Source organism: Hevea brasiliensis, chromosome 18 (genome assembly GCF_030052815.1).
Source record: "Hevea brasiliensis isolate MT/VB/25A 57/8 chromosome 18, ASM3005281v1, whole genome shotgun sequence".
Lineage (NCBI taxonomy): Eukaryota > Viridiplantae > Streptophyta > Magnoliopsida > Malpighiales > Euphorbiaceae > Hevea > Hevea brasiliensis.
The window spans coordinates 34,389,471-34,407,995 of record NC_079510.1 but is presented as its reverse complement, the minus strand read 5'-3'; the positions used below and the strand labels follow the sequence as shown (position 1 = coordinate 34,407,995).

General features: G+C 30.8%; 3 protein-coding genes across 7 annotated transcripts; all 3 read left to right on the top strand.

Annotated features, from left to right (window-relative positions):
* Window positions 1-3,962: 3,962 nt before the first annotated feature.
* Window positions 3,963-10,240, top strand: LOC110659227 (uncharacterized). Of its 3 annotated transcripts, none has more exons than XM_021817089.2 (10): window positions 3,963-4,213; window positions 4,344-4,451; window positions 5,029-5,187; window positions 5,625-5,702; window positions 6,584-6,679; window positions 8,004-8,096; window positions 8,185-8,328; window positions 8,961-9,068; window positions 9,774-9,825; window positions 9,927-10,240. In XM_021817089.2, the coding sequence occupies exons 2-10, from the start codon at window positions 4,353-4,355 to the stop codon at window positions 9,959-9,961; spliced, it is 864 nt and encodes a 287-aa protein (XP_021672781.2). In that variant the 5' UTR covers window positions 3,963-4,213; window positions 4,344-4,352; the 3' UTR covers window positions 9,962-10,240. The 3 variants fall into 3 exon arrangements, with proteins under 3 accessions (XP_021672781.2, XP_021672778.2, XP_021672780.2); XM_021817086.2 differs by having other exon boundaries at window positions 3,964-4,237; XM_021817088.2 differs by having other exon boundaries at window positions 3,964-4,237; window positions 4,335-4,451.
* Window positions 10,241-12,382: 2,142 nt separating this feature from the next.
* LOC110659226 (uncharacterized) lies at window positions 12,383-15,535 on the top strand. The gene is made up of 4 exons (XM_021817085.2): window positions 12,383-12,805; window positions 13,334-13,387; window positions 14,444-14,503; window positions 15,179-15,535. Exons 1-4 carry the CDS (start codon window positions 12,470-12,472, stop codon window positions 15,305-15,307), a joined length of 579 nt encoding a protein of 192 aa, XP_021672777.2. The 5' UTR covers window positions 12,383-12,469; the 3' UTR covers window positions 15,308-15,535.
* A 118-nt stretch (window positions 15,536-15,653) lies between these two features.
* On the top strand, window positions 15,654-17,869 carry LOC110659194 (gibberellin-regulated protein 14). Of its 3 annotated transcripts, none has more exons than XM_058141011.1 (4): window positions 15,654-16,466; window positions 16,575-16,607; window positions 17,066-17,384; window positions 17,492-17,869. In XM_058141011.1, exons 1-4 carry the CDS (start codon window positions 16,407-16,409, stop codon window positions 17,671-17,673), a joined length of 594 nt encoding a protein of 197 aa, XP_057996994.1. In that variant the 5' UTR covers window positions 15,654-16,406; the 3' UTR covers window positions 17,674-17,869. The 3 variants fall into 3 exon arrangements, with proteins under 3 accessions (XP_057996994.1, XP_057996993.1, XP_021672752.1); XM_058141010.1 differs by having other exon boundaries at window positions 17,063-17,384; XM_021817060.2 differs by having other exon boundaries at window positions 17,012-17,384.
* Window positions 17,870-18,525: the final 656 nt, after the last annotated feature.

Genomic DNA, 18,525 nt, shown 5'->3' with positions numbered 1-18,525 from the left:
TTAGCTCAAAAATCGAAGTAGGCTAAAATTTTCAGGCAAAAATTGGACAATCCATTCTATAAAAATTTATGATCTTAATGTCTATGAAAAACTCTCGATGTGTATATGAGGTTTGAGACTGGACCCGATACAATCGGTGGTTGAATCGGCTAAAATCACACCAGGAAGATGAACGGTCGCTCTACCCAAAGGGGGAACTTTGGCGTGATTTTTCTGCATCTTGGAGAGGCGCCCGGATGAGGGGAGGTGTTCAGGTGGCACTCCGACAAGCTGGGGAGGAGGGGTTTGCTGCTGGTCGACGATGGGAGGAGAGAGGAGAGAGAAATGAGGAGCCAAAGAGGGACTGTCGAGGGGCCGAAGGAGAAGAGAAAAGAAAAAGAAAGGGGCCGGTTTGATTCGATCGGTCCGATCCAGTCCTAATTGATTTAGCCGGTTCAATTTAGGATATCCAAAATTAAATTTTTACTCTGCCTTAAGATCAAAAGCGAGGCCCAAAAATATTAAAAAATTTTCAGAAAATTCAAAAAAATTTTTGGAGTCCAAATATATTTTTAATTTTGTCATGTGATTTTTAAATTAATTTTTTTAAAAATCAACAAAGTTTATTATCTTTGAAAATCAAATTCAATTTTACAAATTCAAAAAATTTCAAATAAATTTCCATAATACTTTATATAATAAAATATTAATATTTATATATAAAATAATTATATTAAAATTTTAAGGTGTTACATCTACCTTAAAAGTTATCTCAAATGTGGCCTAAATCTAACCATTTTTTTATAAACTCGAAAGATCTATAAAATTGAAATTTCATTTGAGAGTCAACGATGGTGGATAGTGAAGAGAGACACGTCAAGATTCCTCATTTTTAGAATCTCAAGTTGCATACCTAATATAGTTAATTAATTACTAATTAATAATGCAATTAAAAAATAATTAATAATATGTATGTTGGGAAAATAAAAGTTTTCATATTATAAAATAATAATGCGTAATAGTGAAGTTATTGTCCTGTCAACGGTGGATTAAAAGAAATAAAAAAAACTGGAAAAAAATATATTTTTTTAGCATAATTTTTGTTGAGTATTGGATATTAAAGAGAATTTAAAAAATCACATGTATTTCTTTATTTATTAATTAAGTTTTGTTAATGATAATTCGATTTTATTAATTTAAAAATAATAGGCCTAAGAGTATTGATGATACATATGTGTGTGGATCTGGAATTTACAATAAATATGGAAACGTAGCTAAAATTGAATAATGCCACTGGGCCAACTTGACGATTAAAACCCTAATTCGTTTACCTGCATACAGAGACTGCCATCTAACATTGAAACTATTTTCTATTTTGTTAAGGCACCAACTTGCTTTCATTTATATATTTCAACACTCCACATTTGAAACCTACTTGCTCGATCTCCAGTATAACATATATATTGGTGTATGTATATATATTTCTGTCCTTTAGCTCCTTCTCTATGGGAGATTATTTTGCAGATGCGATCAGGGATGACAACGGGTAATGGTCAAATTTTTACGAGTACTTAATTCAATTGAACCCTAATAAAATGAATTTATATAGTATATAATTGAATTCAAATTCAAAAAATAATGTTCGTGACGAGTTTCAAGTCAGTTTTGAATTTTGCATATTAAGTATTTATTACTCGAATATATTTATATAAATATTTAATTAAATATAAAATATATATATATTTTTATAATAATACTTATAAATTTTGCATTTTTATTTTAAATAAAATAGAATTTAAATATTTTATGAAATTATTAAATTTTGAAATATTAATTATTAATAAAAAATATTTTTTACATAGATTATTAATTAAAATATATAAAACTAAATGAGTTCAAGTATTCTTTGAGTAATAATAATTAAGTTTGGGATGAGTTTAAATAATTAATAATAAAATTTAATTAGATTTATATTTTGAAAATATTAATTAGGTTTGAATTCAAATATTATAATTTTTACCGAAAACCTACTCGTTATCTTCCCTAATGAGTTATTATATACAAATATATATATATATATATAGCATAACTCACTTGAGCTCCTTTTTGTTATAAACTAAAATTCAACTTCATTGGGAAGAACTTTAAAATTATTTATTTTAAATGCTTTAGGTTGATATGAGAAAATGACCCTTTAAAATCTTATAAAAATATTTAGCGCCTATTTTGTATTATTATTGGAACTATTATTGAAAAAGTTACCTTTTTATATATACTAGTTAGAGAATATTAAAAAATAATTTAAAATTAAATTTGATAAATTTTAATCATAATAATACTAAAATAAACAAAATAATTTTTTTTAAATTATTTTTTTAATAGCATCTAAAATAAATTTTTTATTTAAAAAAATAATTTCAGACCTCAAAATGCAATACCAAACAGACGCTTAATTTCAATACGCAAAAGCAAGTTTAAAGATATCCCCAAACATAAGTACAGAAAACATAAATAATAAACATAGTGAAAATTTAACACACCCATTTGAAAATAAAAGTTGGCGGGATGAAATGTTTGCCTGAATAACACACCCATGCAATATCTTCCAACCTCCAAGCCAAGTCTTTTTATCAAGCAATTTTTTTTTTTTTTTTTTATTTAATGGGAAATTGAGAGAGTGGGACTCCAAGCTAGTAATTATGCCTTTAGCTACTGAACCAGACTCATCAAACGAATTGCAAATATCTTATGTTTCTTTTTCCTCTTTCTTTCATGAATTTCATTATCTACCAGAAAAATGTACATAAATGGAATATAATAAATACTTTTGCACTCCAACTTTTAATTTTCCAATAATTTGAGACATTTAAGCTCCATTTGTTTCATAAAAAATATTTTTTATGAAATTATTTTTTATATTTTTTAGTGTTTGAGACACTGAAAAAAATGATCAACAAAATGATTTATTCTTTTAAAAAGAGTAAATTATTTTTTATTTTTAAGCTTTGATAATTATATTAAAATATGAAAACACTTATACATGCATGATATAAATATATATTATCAATTTAATATTGTTACTAAATAAAGAAAAATATTATCATAAAAAATATATTTTTAAAAAAATATCTTTCATGAAAAAATATTTTTATATATAAATTATTTTTTAAAAAATCAATAAAGCCTTAATATGAAATTACTTTCCATTAGAAATAATAATTGATCCTTGTTTTAAGTTAAAGGCGCAATTATTTGAATTGACTAATTAACTTAATTATGGCCCCAATTAACCTGTAATTAAAATTTTAAATATTAAAACAAATTGTTCATTGATCATAATGATTAATTATTTTTATTGAAAAACCCTATTTTCAAACATTTGAAATTTTCAAATTGTCTGTTAATAATTAATTTTATCTTTCTTCAATTAGTACTATAATAAATCTACATGCTTTTCAATTTAAAAAATATTTAAGCCTTAGGTAATACTTCTTAGTATTTTTTTTTTTGGGATATACACGTTGCATGCGATTCGTTATTTTTTTAATTTATAAATATTTTAAAATTATATATAACATATTAAAATAAAATTAAAATTATATATATGCATATAAATTTATATATTTTATATATACACTTTGATTAAGTTTATATATATTTTAATATAAATATTTAATTTAATAATTATTAAATTTATTTTTATATGAGATTAAATTTATATTAAATATCTTGAATCAATTCTAAATTTAATATTATGCCAGATGAGAATGAGAAAATTTTCTTTATGTCCTTACTCCTATAATTCATCCTATTATAATATTTTATTATTTTTTTATTAAAAATAATTTATTTTTATGTATTTATATATTAAATATTATATTTTTAAGAAATAAAATATAAGTATATTATTAAAATTTAAAAATAATTTTTTATTATATTATAATAAATGTAAAAAAAAAATGCCCAGTGAGAAAACTCGCCCGCTTCGACTCCAAACTTCCATGGGCGAGAGACAAGGGCTCCTAATTATTTGGCCCAAGTCCAGTAGGCAGTAGGCAGCGTGATATCGAGAGGTGCTTCTTCTGCATCGCGCTCTACCTTTCCCGCCAAAGCCCAAACAATTGATGTCTTTTCCACTTCTTCTTTGAATAGATTTGATAGATACTACACTACACAGAGGCTACAGGTTATCCTTCCGTATCTCCTACGCTTATACGTCTATATCGAGCTAAAGGTCTACCCTTTTCTGTTTATTAGGGTGTCTATCTCACACTAATCTTGGTTTCGTTCTGTTTATGATTTTTACCCCAAATGCATTGTATTTATGTAGTTCAAAAACCCTAATGGGTTCTTAGTGTTTGCAGCTCTCTAACATGGAGGAAGAGAAAGATGCTTTTTACGTTGTAAGGAAAGGTGATGTTGTTGGCATATATAAGAACTTAAAGGACTGCCAAGCTCAAGCTGGATCTTCTGTAATTATTTTCTTTCTTTTTCAATTCTGGTTTGCTATTTTATGTGTGGATTTTAATTGTTTAATCGATTATTCAAAATGATTGATTATTTGGATTTTCTCCAGTTGGAAAAATAAACCCTTTGTTACATTCAATTTCTAATGGAATGGGTAATGGGGCCTTAACTTATTTGTGTAATTTGAATATAGAAGATCTCGTCTGTAAAACTGCTACATTCAGTACTTTGCTTAATTTTGTGGCTCATTAAATAAAGTTCTGGCTTTGTTTGAATTGAGGATAGTTGATCATCTTGAAACATCTCTTTTTAAAGTTTACTTACCGAGTTAATGCCTTGCAGATTTTGGTCAATTGCTTAAAAATATTCCAGCTATATTTTGTTTCCACTGCTGTTGTGTCTGTACTGGGCACCACTTTTTCTAATTCTTATCATACCAATATATTGCTTTATTTGTTTCATTGGCAATGAGTTTATATTGTCTGCCTCTTTTGTTCAGCCATGCTAATGCTCTATCATTTATTCACTATGTGCATTTTCCTTTTATGATAATCAATGTGCGTATTTTTGTTTTGCTTTTAGGTGTGCAATCCTTCTGTTAGTGTGTTCAAGGGGTATGGTTTGCCTAAGGAAGCTGAGGAGTATCTAGTCTCTCAAGGGCTTAAGAATGCTACCTATTCTATCTATGCTACTGATGTTCAAAGTGATCTTTTTGGAAAACTTGTTCCTTGCCCTTTTCAGGTTAATTTAACTTCATATTAGGTCTCCCTTGTGTTTCTCCCACAGCCTCCCCCCCACACCTCCTCCCCTTTCCCCAAAAAAAAAAAAAAAAAAGAAAAAGAAGTGAAAGACATTGCATTGTCATGGTCTATGAAAGCGAATTCAATTCTCCTGTGAGTGCACATAGCAAAGGTTGTCAGATCAATGTATTGACTAAAATTTTTATTTACAACATGCTTCATAATTGTGTAATTTTTGAACTTTATTATGACTCTGTGATTTGCCTATGCTTTTTTAGAGTACATCCATTCTCTTATTGTACATCTACTTGTTGCCATTGAGATTATGCCACACAATTTTTTTTTCTTTAATTTGTGCAAGTGCACTGAGCTGTCTGCTTTGTTTTATAAATGAGTTCACTAACTATTAAATATTTGGTGCTATTTTTATGCTTTCAGCAACCAGCTTCTTCTGGAGGAAAAGCAGTGCACAAGGTTTCTCAGCCAAAGAGATTTCAAGAAGTGCGGGGTTCAGTGGTAAGTTTAAACTTTACATTTGAATCATTTTGAATTACTGGTTGAATGAAATAAAAGGCTATGCAAACATAATACATAGTACTGCAGTCGGAACTTGGAGGCAGATTGAAGTTAAATCTTAAACTAGAAAAAAATGGATTCTCAGTTTATTGGGGTGTAGTAATTTTACTACTGCGATGACCTTTTAACTTAAGGTTGCATTTAGAATGGATGGGCAGGCGATTGAAATGAAATGATCTAAATTTGATATTATTAGTTTTGGATTTTGGTATTTAAACTAAAACTTAAGAGATGGATGTTACATTCAATTTCTCAGTTTTGGCTTTTCATCTTCTTTTGATATCATAAGTTTTGGTTTCAGCCTTTTCATTTCTCTCTTTACAAACCCAAATCGTAAACTATCAATTTGATCATCATTTGTAGCTTAATAACTTGTTGAAGATTTGGATTTTTATTTCCTGTTCCTCGCCTTTTTTTCATTTCTTTAAAAGTGGTTAGATTTGGTATATGATGCATGTGAAATCTTTGGGGGATGTTCTCTCTTTCTTTTTTCTTTTCTTTTTTTTTCTTTTCTTTTCTTTTCATTTTTTTGCTGACACTGAGATTTGGAGACTTGTACTTCTGTTTTTTATATGCTGTAACAAATTGTTTTATTTTTACATCTTATTGTTTTGGAGGAACTAGTTGAATAAACTTTAACTCAACAGATTCGCAGAGGCATTTGAAATTGGATGATTCTGTTGAAACTAAGTGATTTCTTCTAGTTGTATGACTTGTTGTCTTAAGATATCTATTTGTATAGTTTTGGAGGGATTATCTGGAGCATTTGACACTGTAGTGTTAGCTGCTTGATTTGCTGTATACCTCTTATTGTTTTGCAGGAAGTGATTGGATCAGCTTCAATTTCAACAACTCCTCAGAAATTGCATCTGAAATTTGATAATCATCTTGAAACTAAAGTGATGTCTTCTATTTGTGTAAGTTAATGTTCCAATGAAGTGTTCTCTCTTGTACTATCTAGATACATAAAATATTTAATTTTATAATTGCATATTTAGCTGTATTTCTTAATCTAATTGCCTATTACATGTTTGTCCTTTCATGAGCTTGTATCATATAAGATTTTTATTTCATATATTTGTGAAAGATGCCTAAATATTTGTTTTCCATCTGGAGCATATCTTAGTCTTTTAGATGACCTCTTTTCCAGTATTTATGAGATGATAGTTTTCTTCTATTCTTGGTTTATGCTTTTAGAAACCTTATAATGTACTGATGACAGTGGCAGATGTAGCTTGTAAAATGGGGGGTCAATTGACCTTGTTTTTTATTATGTGTGTGTATGAATCAACCGAATAATGAATTCAATTATTGAACCCACTTTTTGATAAAAGTTAAAACTAGTGAAATGAAAAAATATGTTGTGTATTCACATGTTTATTTACTTCTAAAACTAGTACTTATTCTACTTGTTGGCAACTATGGAACGAACTTTTTAACACAAAATGCACAATTGCCTATAAGATCAATTGATGAATGACTGTTTAGTTATTTATATAAAGAGAGATGTATTTGATAGCATTAATAATGATTTAATTCTTAATTGTTTTCAAGGCCTTAGACCTTGTTGATTCCGATAGTAAAATATGAGTATTATGTTTTTGATATTTTTTAGTAATAATTTGTTATTTATTTTTTATATGTTGACCCAAGAAAAGAATTTTCTAGCTTTGCCAATGATTGATGAAGCCATGAAGGGCATTCTGTGCACTCAGTTCCCTAGAATCTGATGTGTGATGTTGTGGTTTGTTTAGTCAATTCATGTTCTTTATGGAAAAAATATCAAAAATTCTTTTTTTTTTTGGCACTAATTTTTGTGATTTACCCATGGTAATGTCTGTTAAATTCATCGCAAGTGCTTTTTTTATTCTTAGATTTTTTTGTGCTAATACACTTACATCTTCCATTAGATGCGTCATTTTGCAGTCCTGAACATTTGAAAATAAATTACCATAGATAGCTTTCAATCATGCCAAAGGATGCAGACAAGTGCCAAATGTGTCAATAATATGACTGGCTTATTGGCTATGGGTATGAAATTTTTCCATGGAATAAATTTTGTTGGACAACTGATGTGCATGATGGTATATAGTATACTTCTAGCATGAATGCAGTTAGCCATTTATCTCAATTTTGATGCACAGTGATGTATCTAGTTTTTGTTCAAGTCATGTTTATTGAATGGGATATTATTCTTGAATGCCTATGGTGAAATTAAAGCTCAAACATTTCTATGCCTAGTCCTCCTGCATTCTTGCGTTTGATGGTGCTTCAAAAGGAAATCCTGGCCCAGCTGGTGCTGGAGCTGTTTTGCATGCTGAAGATGGAAGCATGGTATGCAGTTACTTGAATTAGATTTCAACTTCTAAGGTTGCCCTAAAATATTCAAATTATACATCTTTCTAACTCTGACTTTGGGTAGGTCTGTCGACTTCGTGAGGGATTGGGCACTGCAACAAATAATGTTGCTGAATATCGAGCTGTCATTTTAGGACTGAAGCATGCACTTAGGAAAGGGTTCAAACATATTCGTGTCCGAGGAGACTCAAATCTTGTCTGCATGCAGGTTTGATGTTTTAATCCTGTAATACTGGCTTTCTTTAAAAAATATATTGAAATTATACTTGAGGATATGTGATTTATGTTTTCAAAAGCAGAGAAAAATATGAGCTTGCCCTTGTGAAATTATTTCTTGTTTGTGCATGTTTTCAAAAAGAATTGTAAAAGTAAAAACAAGAATCAATTGATTGTGTGTGAAAAAGTGAATAAGCAATTAAGATAAACAAAAATTGAAAGAATGAGAAATGATGCTACAGAGTCTTTCAATTCTATTACACTGAGATACCCAATTTCAATTGGTTCTTATAGGGTTTATTGTCAATCAATTGTGGGAGTTCCCTTATTATTTATTCATTCAAACAGCTGAAAGGTCAAATTCTGCAACTAAGGCTTGAGTAGAAACATGATAGTTAATGGTTATTTATGCTCATTTGTTTACAGCTTGAGCATGTTATTAATATACGGCAACAAAGTCATTGCAATGCTTATTTTGTTTATAAAAATTTCTGATTGAATAATTCACTCTCAGTTTACTATTTGATTATGTATGTAACTTTCTCAGTAGTTTACTTCACCAGTAAATGTTTCTTTGTTTTTTGTTATTCTTGTTCTTATACTTGTGCTCATGCTTGGATACAGATTCAGGGTCTATGGAAAATCAAAAACCAGAATCTGGCTGGCTTGTGTAAAGAGGCTAATGAGCTCAAGAATAAATTTATATCATTTCATATTGAACATGTTCTCAGGGTAGGTGCAGATAACACGTCTTGTATATATTTACAAAATACAAATAAGTTGTTTTAGATATGCAGATATCAGCATTCCTTAAAATGTCTTAGCTTTATTTTTCCTCCTTTTCTCCTAATGGTTGTAGGTTCTTTGATTAAAATAGCTGATTATCCCTGATTTCTCTTTTCGCTATTGTGTTATCAAACTTATATTCATTTTGAAAAACAAATGCATGTCAGTTTATACTCTTCTCCTCATGTTTATTTCTGCTGTTGGTTTTTTTTGTTTTTTTTTTGTTTTGTTGGCAGAAGGATCTATGTGTTCAATGCATGACTCGCATCTACAGATAATTGGTTCTGCTGTCCTTTTATGCATTTGGCAGTTACTTTAGTAACCATGCTGCATTTTGGACTTTGCAAGGATTGTTACCTATAGTTTTCTGAAAGATCTATCCCAATAATGAATCATGCAGTCAGTATTTTGATTTTTTTGAACTGTGTGCCCATGTGGCTTATCAAACTCAAGTGCACCTGTTGCTTCACTGGGGATGACCTGTATATGTACTATATTTTAATTGTCTGTGATCAATGACTCTTTAGTAGTAGCAGATTTATTTGAATAGGCTGCTTGTATGTAGTCCTGGTGCCTATGATTTGTCTATTTGAAAGTCTTGTATTATGCTATACTGGCTTGTTTGCTAATGACATCCTTTTCTTTCTATAGGAGTTGAACTCTGAAGCTGATACGCAAGCAAACCTGGCTGTTAATCTCAAGGGTAAGGATCTTCAGGCTGTATTTGTTTTTATGGCTTAAAGGTTTGTTGTGTTTCATGTCTTTGCTCCAGCATAACAGACTATACCCGTTTTTTATATGCAGATGGGCAAATTGAGGAGGATTGCGCCAGAAAGTAACTTGAATCTTAGGAGCCAGCTGAGACATATATTGCTAAATTGTAGATAGTAATATCAGTGCTGTAGATTTTGAAACTTAGTGGTTTGGAATAGAATCTTTTGATTACTCAGTAACTGAAAATGAAGTATATTTAGATCAGCTAAACTGCCCTGAGCATGGAAGAAGACATTCTGGTGACGATTTATAGTAGTAGACATAATTTCACTTGTCTGCATGCACGGTTATGTATCGAATGATGAAACTATGAATACCATATCAGATGGAACGTTAAGTGGCAACTCTTTTGTGAAGTTTTGGTTGGTTTTATGATGACTTCAGATTTGACATATATATATAACCATCAATGAGCTTTAGCACCTGATCTTGTTGAGTTTTGGGTATTTAGTGTCCATTCTTCTATTGGGTTCTATGCATCTTTCAATTTATATAGTTGAGGACCTAAATTGCACTGGTGAAACGTGAAATTCGTACTTCGCAAATAGCTTGAGATTTATTTAGAGGGGGTTTGATAATATAATTAAGCCCTTAAATTTAAAATAAATTTAATTAAAATAAATTTAAAATTTTAACTTAAAATAATAAGCAGTCAGTTTTAATTAAATGATAAGTTACTCTACAAAAGCAAGGTTAAGATTATGTACATTAATAATTAGAAACTTTACCTTTTTTCATTTTTCTTCATTATTTTCTTTTCTTTTTCTTTCCGTTTTAGATTTCTTCTTTGGACAATCACAGTGAGTTTTCTCATCAGTGGCTACTTCTAGATTGAGGGTTTTTTTTATTTTTTTTTAATAAATAAATTCCTAAATCTATGTCTGTTGAAATATATCTGAGTTTATATTCTCAAATTTATTTCTATTAAGAACAAATATAAGATTCTTTTCTAAATATTAGAGTCTTATTCTCATATTATTGAAAGTTCTATTTCTTTATGCTGGGGTTTTATTTTTATTTTTGTTTCATGTAGTTATGATGGACTGTTTGACCGTTCAAAATACAATATAAATCATTAATATTTTTTTTAACTGAAAACTTCAAATAAAATAATAATAATCTAATAGTACAACTTATTTTTTTCATTGAAATTTGGTAATTATACATATATTATGATTATAGCGATAAACGTGAGGAGCCTTACATTGAGTATTTTTTTTAGATATAATATTTTATTTTCAGAAAATTCTTTTATTAAATATCTTTATAATTTAAAATTTTAAATGTATATCTCATCCAACACTTAACCATTAATTGATTGTACATGTATAAAATGAAATTAGCAAACTACTATAGCAAAATGGCATACCCTCCTCCCCCTATTTCCATTTGATCCCTGATTACATATGTAAAATAATTTATACATTATTTTAAGGAGAAATTATAATTTACTATCCTATGATTCATAGCATTCGTTAGATAAGATCATAAGGTTAAGTTTATGACAAAGAGATAATTTAAACTTTAGTTCTATTAATAAAGAGACAAAATCATCAAGGCGCTGTTAAAAAAGTTAAGAGTATAATACAATTTAATCTTTAAAATTTAGTGAAATTTATATATTAGTGTTTATATTTTTAAAACTATTCTATTTAGCTTTTGACATTTAAATAAATCTACAAATTAATTTATTCATCTAATTTATCATTAATTATACTTAAAATATCAAAATAATATTATAATTTATAATCTAAATTTTATTATAAAATAGTCTCCATATTTTATAATATTTATTATTTTAATTATAATATTATCATTTTATTTTATCAATATTCTAGTTATATTATATATTTGAATTAAAAAAATTTAATTAGAAAATTTATTATTATATTATACTATTTTATAACTAAAAAAACTAATTTGAACACTTTTGCGTTTATATATATCTAGGTATTAATAAATATGTAAGTTTATTAAAATAAGATAAATTTTAAAAATACATAGATTAATATATATACATATATATATTTATTAAATTTTAAAAAATAAATTATAATTTATCCTAATAATATTTAGATAATTTCTCCTCTTTACTAATTGTGAATCACCTCGATAAACCTTTTCATCGAACATAAAAAATTAACCTCAAAAACCCTAATTAAAAATACTCAAAATCACATGATAATTTTTTTTATAATTCCCCCTTTTCTTAATAATGCAATATAAAACTTATTTTTGCTATGGAATTTATGATGCATTATTTAATATTTTACAGAGTTTTCACCCATTTTTATAGAAAAAAATCTGCATTATTTTAATATATTTGTAAAATTTAAGAATTGATTAAAAATTAATAATTTGCAAGAATGTTATAGAATTAATAAAATTAAAATTAATAAATTTGCGATGGCTCTGATTGGTTGTAGAATTAATTGGTTGTAGAATTAATACGGTCCGAGCATCACCATACTAGGCAAACCCTCTCGGCTGTTTAGATAGGGAGGGAGGGAGGGAGGAAGGAAAACAGTAAACTAAAAGCTCTCAGCAGTCTCTCTCTCGCCTATCAAACAGATATGGCCACACTCTCATCCCTCTCTATTTCCACACCCAATTCTCTCAGAGTTCCCTCTCATTTTCTTCCCCTTCCCCTTCCCCTTCCAAGCCTTCATTTCCAATCCCATGGATTTCCCAATTCTTTCAGGCACTTGACATTGAAGAAAACCGCCAAGAGTAAGATTTCTTTTTCACATGTTACGAAATTAAGGTCAGTTGAAGAGGAAACTCAAATACCAGAAGAAGAACAACCGCAACCTCAAGAACAAGAGCAAGAACCAGTACAAGAAGGACCTGAACAGCAAACTGTGTCTGTCCCTGTCTCTCCTTCTGACACTCTTACCATGTTCTTTCAGGTACTTGCAATTTTTATTGTCTGCTATTGCTCTCTCTACTCTTATTATGAGTCTCGAGCTTTTCTGATTGGCTTTGTTTTTATGTCTCTGTGTAGATGATGCCTAACCCATGTACTGTTTTCCCCCCTTATTGATTATATGCACTTATAGTCGTTATGATGATTGATGAGTTGAAGACTTCTTGAATTCAATAGAACAGAGTATAATTTCGCTTTCACATTTGGTGCATTAAGTGAACTATGTAGCTGCGCTTTACCACTTGCAAGCCCTTCTATGCATTTATGCAAATGTCTGGTAAATTTTTATGGAGCATGATGGAATATAGTATAGTGCTGTGTGCCACTACTAAATACATTCATGGTGGTTCAAGATTTCTTGCGTTTTTCCTTGTTTAAGTACTAGGTTTAGAGAAAAAGCTCGTTTTGAAACCTGATGGAGCAATAACTCTGCTTCAGTGCTTCTTATATTCATATTGGGTATTGAAATGTTCCTGGCATTGATTATGTTACTTTTTTTGCATGTTTGAAGGCAGAGGGAACAATGAATGAAACTGCTATTCCTACAGTGACTAATGCCTTGGAGGTATGGAAATTTCTATCACCTTTTACTTCTTTTGTTTGAGTCAGAGCAATAATGAGTTTCGGGTTCGTAAGGATGGGGGATGCTGGGGATTTTTACCATGTGAATTCTCATTTTGATTAATGCCTTCCTCTGATAGAATATGGTCTCTATGATGAGGACAATATTACCATGAGAGTAGAGGGAAATCAGCAAAATCTTTGTCTCATATGATATTATGGCATGCAATCGATTGCAATGAGATTATGTTAAAGGGTTGATTGGAGGAGGGGAAGGAAGATTAATTAGATGACTTCAAGCTGACTGGAACTGCTTTCTAGGTTTGAATTGGAAGCTTGCACATCCTACATTAAATATTAAATCATAACTGAATAGAGTTATATTTGACTCTAAAGCTTGTATAATATAGACAAAAATGTTTAAGATGTGTAATGAAGTAGGCTACCTATTTCATCTTGTTGGAAGAAGATCCTAACAATTGACTAAATGAGCGTTGTTGACTAAATGAGTGTGGTTAAAGGCTTGTGTTGGATACATTTCTGCAAACTGGAAAATGTCAAAAGATCAAAGGACGAAAGATGAATGGTAGGTAACTATTGGAAATAAAATAATTGATATCATCTTTGCCTAAATTTTTCGTAACTGTTGATAGATAATCTTTTTCTTGACATTGTACATGGGGACATTTAGGGCTAGCATTTTTTGTAAGTGTTGAATTCCAAAGGATAAGGAAATGCCCAAGTATATGTGAAAGATAACATCAATGCTCAGTTTGAGGCTGGAATTTTCTCAAGAAGTGCCATATAGGCTTTTCTAATGAATGATATAGAATGTCTATTTTCTCAAAGAAGTGGATGCTAGCTATATAAAATTGGAGTTGTGGCCATGTTTGCTCTTTTGTTATGACTTGGTCTTCAATGGTTGGTCTTGGTGTCAAGTAGAGATGTGCAAACTCTTAGGTTGAAGGCTTATTTATTGTCTAGCTTAGGGATTAATTGTTTTGCTTTAACTTTTTAAGTTTTGACTTTTGCAGTTGATGTTGCTTTATTTCTCATGTAGGAGATTGATGATATTACAAATTTGAAAGTTCAAGTCCTAGAGGGTATTGCAAGTGTTGAGGTGTGTATAAACTTCTTTTTGCCTATTATATCTTTTAGTATAAATTTCAGTGCAGTTCAGTTTAGTTTACTGTAACATTTTGATGTTTTGACTGGTCTAGGGCTTTTCAGGTGCAAGGAATTAATTTATGCTATGTTTGGATACCAACACTTGAAATAAGGGATTTAGATTTAATTTTAGTATAAATTATTGATAAATTGTAAATTTCAAATAACACCATTTTACTTGTTTATAACTTTTTAGAGTGAATTTGAAATAACACCATTTTATAAATCATTTCAAATCTACATTTGATCTCCATATTTATGAGTCTAATATATATTCATGATTCTATTCAATTGAACAAACCATATATATATATATATATATATATATATACTTTTATCAAATTCAAATCACATATTTCAAATTCCTCCATCCAAGCACAAGTTTATTTTTTGATGGACCTTGCTTATGCGGAAATTGGTCAATCAATTATCCAGTATTTTGTTTTATCCCTTAAGTCATTCGAGGGTTTATTTACAGTGAATAGTTTGCCAGATCTAACGTAAATGTTTAGTTTTATGTACTTTGGTTTGCTCTGGTCTCTCTATACTCAATTTAGAGTTGTCAACACTATATCTGATGCATATAAATAACCTTAATTGTTTTCTTCTTCTTTTTCCTACTTTTCAGTTAACAAAACAAACAACTGTACAAGCTACAGGAGTGGCTTCTAGTTTGGTTGAGCTCATACAGGGTTCAGGTTTCAAGTTACAGACTTTGAATTTGAGTTTTGTGGATGAGGAGGATGCCTTTGTATAGATCATGCAATTTTTATAAGCAGGAAAAAGATAAATTTTTGTACCTTCTACATTCTATTTTCTCAAAATTCCTTGTATTCTAGATGTGTATGCTTGGAAGTAAACTGTATACCATTACTGAACATTTCATCTTCTAGGCTGTGCTTGAATTAACTTTGATTGATGTCATTCTGTTTAAAACTGTTTTCCAATTTCCTGGAAATTTCAAGTTTAGTATGTTTCTGCTCGAGTCCTTCTTCTTTTTGCTATTAGTTATGCAATATTAGAAACAAAGAAAGAACCAATGAGTTTTAACTCAGTAGTACTTGAGTAGTCTCAAGCGTTATAAGGTTTGAGTTCAAGTTCTAGTCAGAGTCAATTTACCAAAAAAAAAAAAAAAAGGGAACAAAGAAGGGGAAAACTTTCATTAATGCACTAATGAGCATCTATGATAAGACATAATTGGCAAGTGAATTTTTTATAGCACTGAGATGCATTGCACAATCAATATTCATTCAGAGAAAGGAAAGATGAATAACCTCAGTTCAGGCAACGAGGAATTCTTTATAGCCAAATTGAACTCCCATGACCTATCAGATCTTATCTCTCAGAAGACCAGTGTATCAGGTGATATCTTGACAGGTGAAGATTTGATCTAAGCTTCCATAAACGGAGCTTCCAAATGAATCTTATAATAATTTTAAGCGAGTTGACCTAGGGTAATATTAACTACGCCAGTTGGTTTGCCAATCACAAGGTGGTTCTGCAAGTACAATATCATTTTTGGAACTACTGGTTATTTTTCTATTGTGCAAACCAGGCCAGGATAAACCTGAACGAGGACCCAGAATATGCTGGAATTCAAGTTGTTAGCACATGGAAAATCTTGATCATCGGTGCATTATTATAATAGACACTGTGCCACTGAGCCAAGTGACTTCAAACCTTAAGATCGTACTTAGATCAGTTCATCTGGGGAAGTTGATTTGGTGATTTAATTGTAACATTGCCACCTTTCAAATCATTGTTTCTTTAGTTGGCCAGCTTCTCTATATATACCATCCCCTCTGCGCCCTTACTATCTCGTGAGCAAAAGCTACTAAACCTCATTGTGCATTGCAATGGCTTTCAAAGCTAACTTGCTTTTCTTGTTTGCTTGTTTCCTTCTTGTCACTACCAGGGTATTCTATTGCTTCTCTTCTTCCTCCTTCCACTTTCTCTTTCTTTTTTACTTGCAAATTTTTTTGCAATATTGTTTTCTTTCTAACCGTGTATTTCTTGCTTCATAGGTTATTTCCACTGAGGAGGAAATCTTCCAAGAGGTAATTTGTGAATACGGGTTTCATTTTTTTTTTTTGGCTAATAATGAATGCAGCATTTTTGAAAATTACATTTGGCTAGAAATTCTTATCTAGATCGGGTCCGTAATGATCAAGAGATAAAATCACTGTATTTATCCTGAAATTTTGAGGACTAAATGTGACTTATCAAAACTAATCCATCATGCTTACTGTTAACAAGATGAAGTATATATAATTGCCATCATATTCTGACTTTTGAATCCATTCAAAGCCTTGGAAGAATTTTGTATTATAATTGTAATTAATTAAAATCAGTTCGCCTATAGATCATGTTTTCTCTTTATTGTTGTTCCAAATGAGGTCTACCAAGCATTCAAGTTAACCAGACAACAAATTCTTTTGAACTTTGATTTTTGCATTCTTAGAAAGCCCCTGCCCCTGCCCCAGTGAAGTCTTATGATCACCATGCTCCACAGAAGGCTCCTTATCCTCCGGAGAATTCTCATCATCCCCCACAGAAAGCACCAGCCCCAGCGAAGTCTAATGCCCCAGAGAAGGCTCCTCAGCCCCCAAAGAAGGTTCCAGCTCCTTCCCCAAGCAAAGTTCCCCCAGTCCATTACACTGGTCCTCCATCAAAGGCACCTTATCCCCCAGAGAAAGCACCAGCCCCAAAAAAGTCTAACGCCCCGGAGAAGGCTCCTCAGCCTTCAAAGAAGGTTCCAGCTCCTTCCCCAAGCAAAGTTCCCCCAGTCCATTACGGTACCTCCCCATCAAAGGCACCTTCTCCAGTGGAGCATGGTAATTACTCACTCCTACGATGGAAAGAACAACCAAAGTTCTTCCATATCAATTAGATAATTACCCACATTTTCTTGCTTTACATGCGTCATATGGTTTTTATGCAGGCTGCGTCAATCTCTGCGAAAAGCGGTGCAAGACTCATCGTAGGAAGAGGCCCTGCATGAGAGCATGCACAGAATGCTGCGCCAAGTGCAAATGTGTTCCTCCAGGAACTTCTGGTAACCTGGAAAAGTGCGACAACTGGGATTATGTCATTCTCCATGGCAAAAAGGTTGATTGCCCTTGAATCAATCGAATCCAAACCCTCGCCTCTGTTGGACCATAATAATAATAATAATAATTTTACATGATCAGAACTGAATAATTTCTCTATTAATTTGTTCATTTTAGCATGTAATTAGCTCACTGTCTTGAATTCTACATGTAACCATATCACTGTTTCATGGGACATTATCGTTAATAAAGAACTTTTGCTTCTTCAATTTTTATAGAAATCAACACACAAGATCAGAATTTCTGCTGAGAAATAGCAAAAGTAGAAGTGCAAGAAACTAGACTCTTAATTGGAAGTAGTAGCAAGTAACAGTTAGTACAAAAACGCAAACCTGAAACCAATCCCACTAATTTGAGCCACAAAGAAATATACATCAGCAAGTAATGCCACTCCTCCGTTATACGGGACATTAACAATATTGCCATGAACTTCAACTTGTCCAAATCCACCTCCATAGAAGGCAACTAAATATGTCCTATTGTTCTCTTGAGTTCTAACAAATCTCCAATTATTAGTATCAAATTGCCCATCTCTAACATAAACACTAACATTCCTCGGAAACAATCCAGTAACGTCTTCGTCCACGACCTTGAACATTCGCAGGATCCATGTAACATCTAATTGGGTAGAAAGAGGAGAAGGTGAAACATAGAATCTTACAGGCGGCGGCGGCGGCGGTGGAGGAAGCAGGGGTAAACCAGCGCTCCTGGTCGTAGGTACTCTGTTATGACACTTGTTGGTTTGAATTTTGGATACGTTGTTATGGACGACCTGATCCGAATGAGATCTTGTATAAATATTGTAATATTAATTTTTATCTTTTGTATTTTTGTAATTGTATCTTATAAGATCTTATAGAAAGAT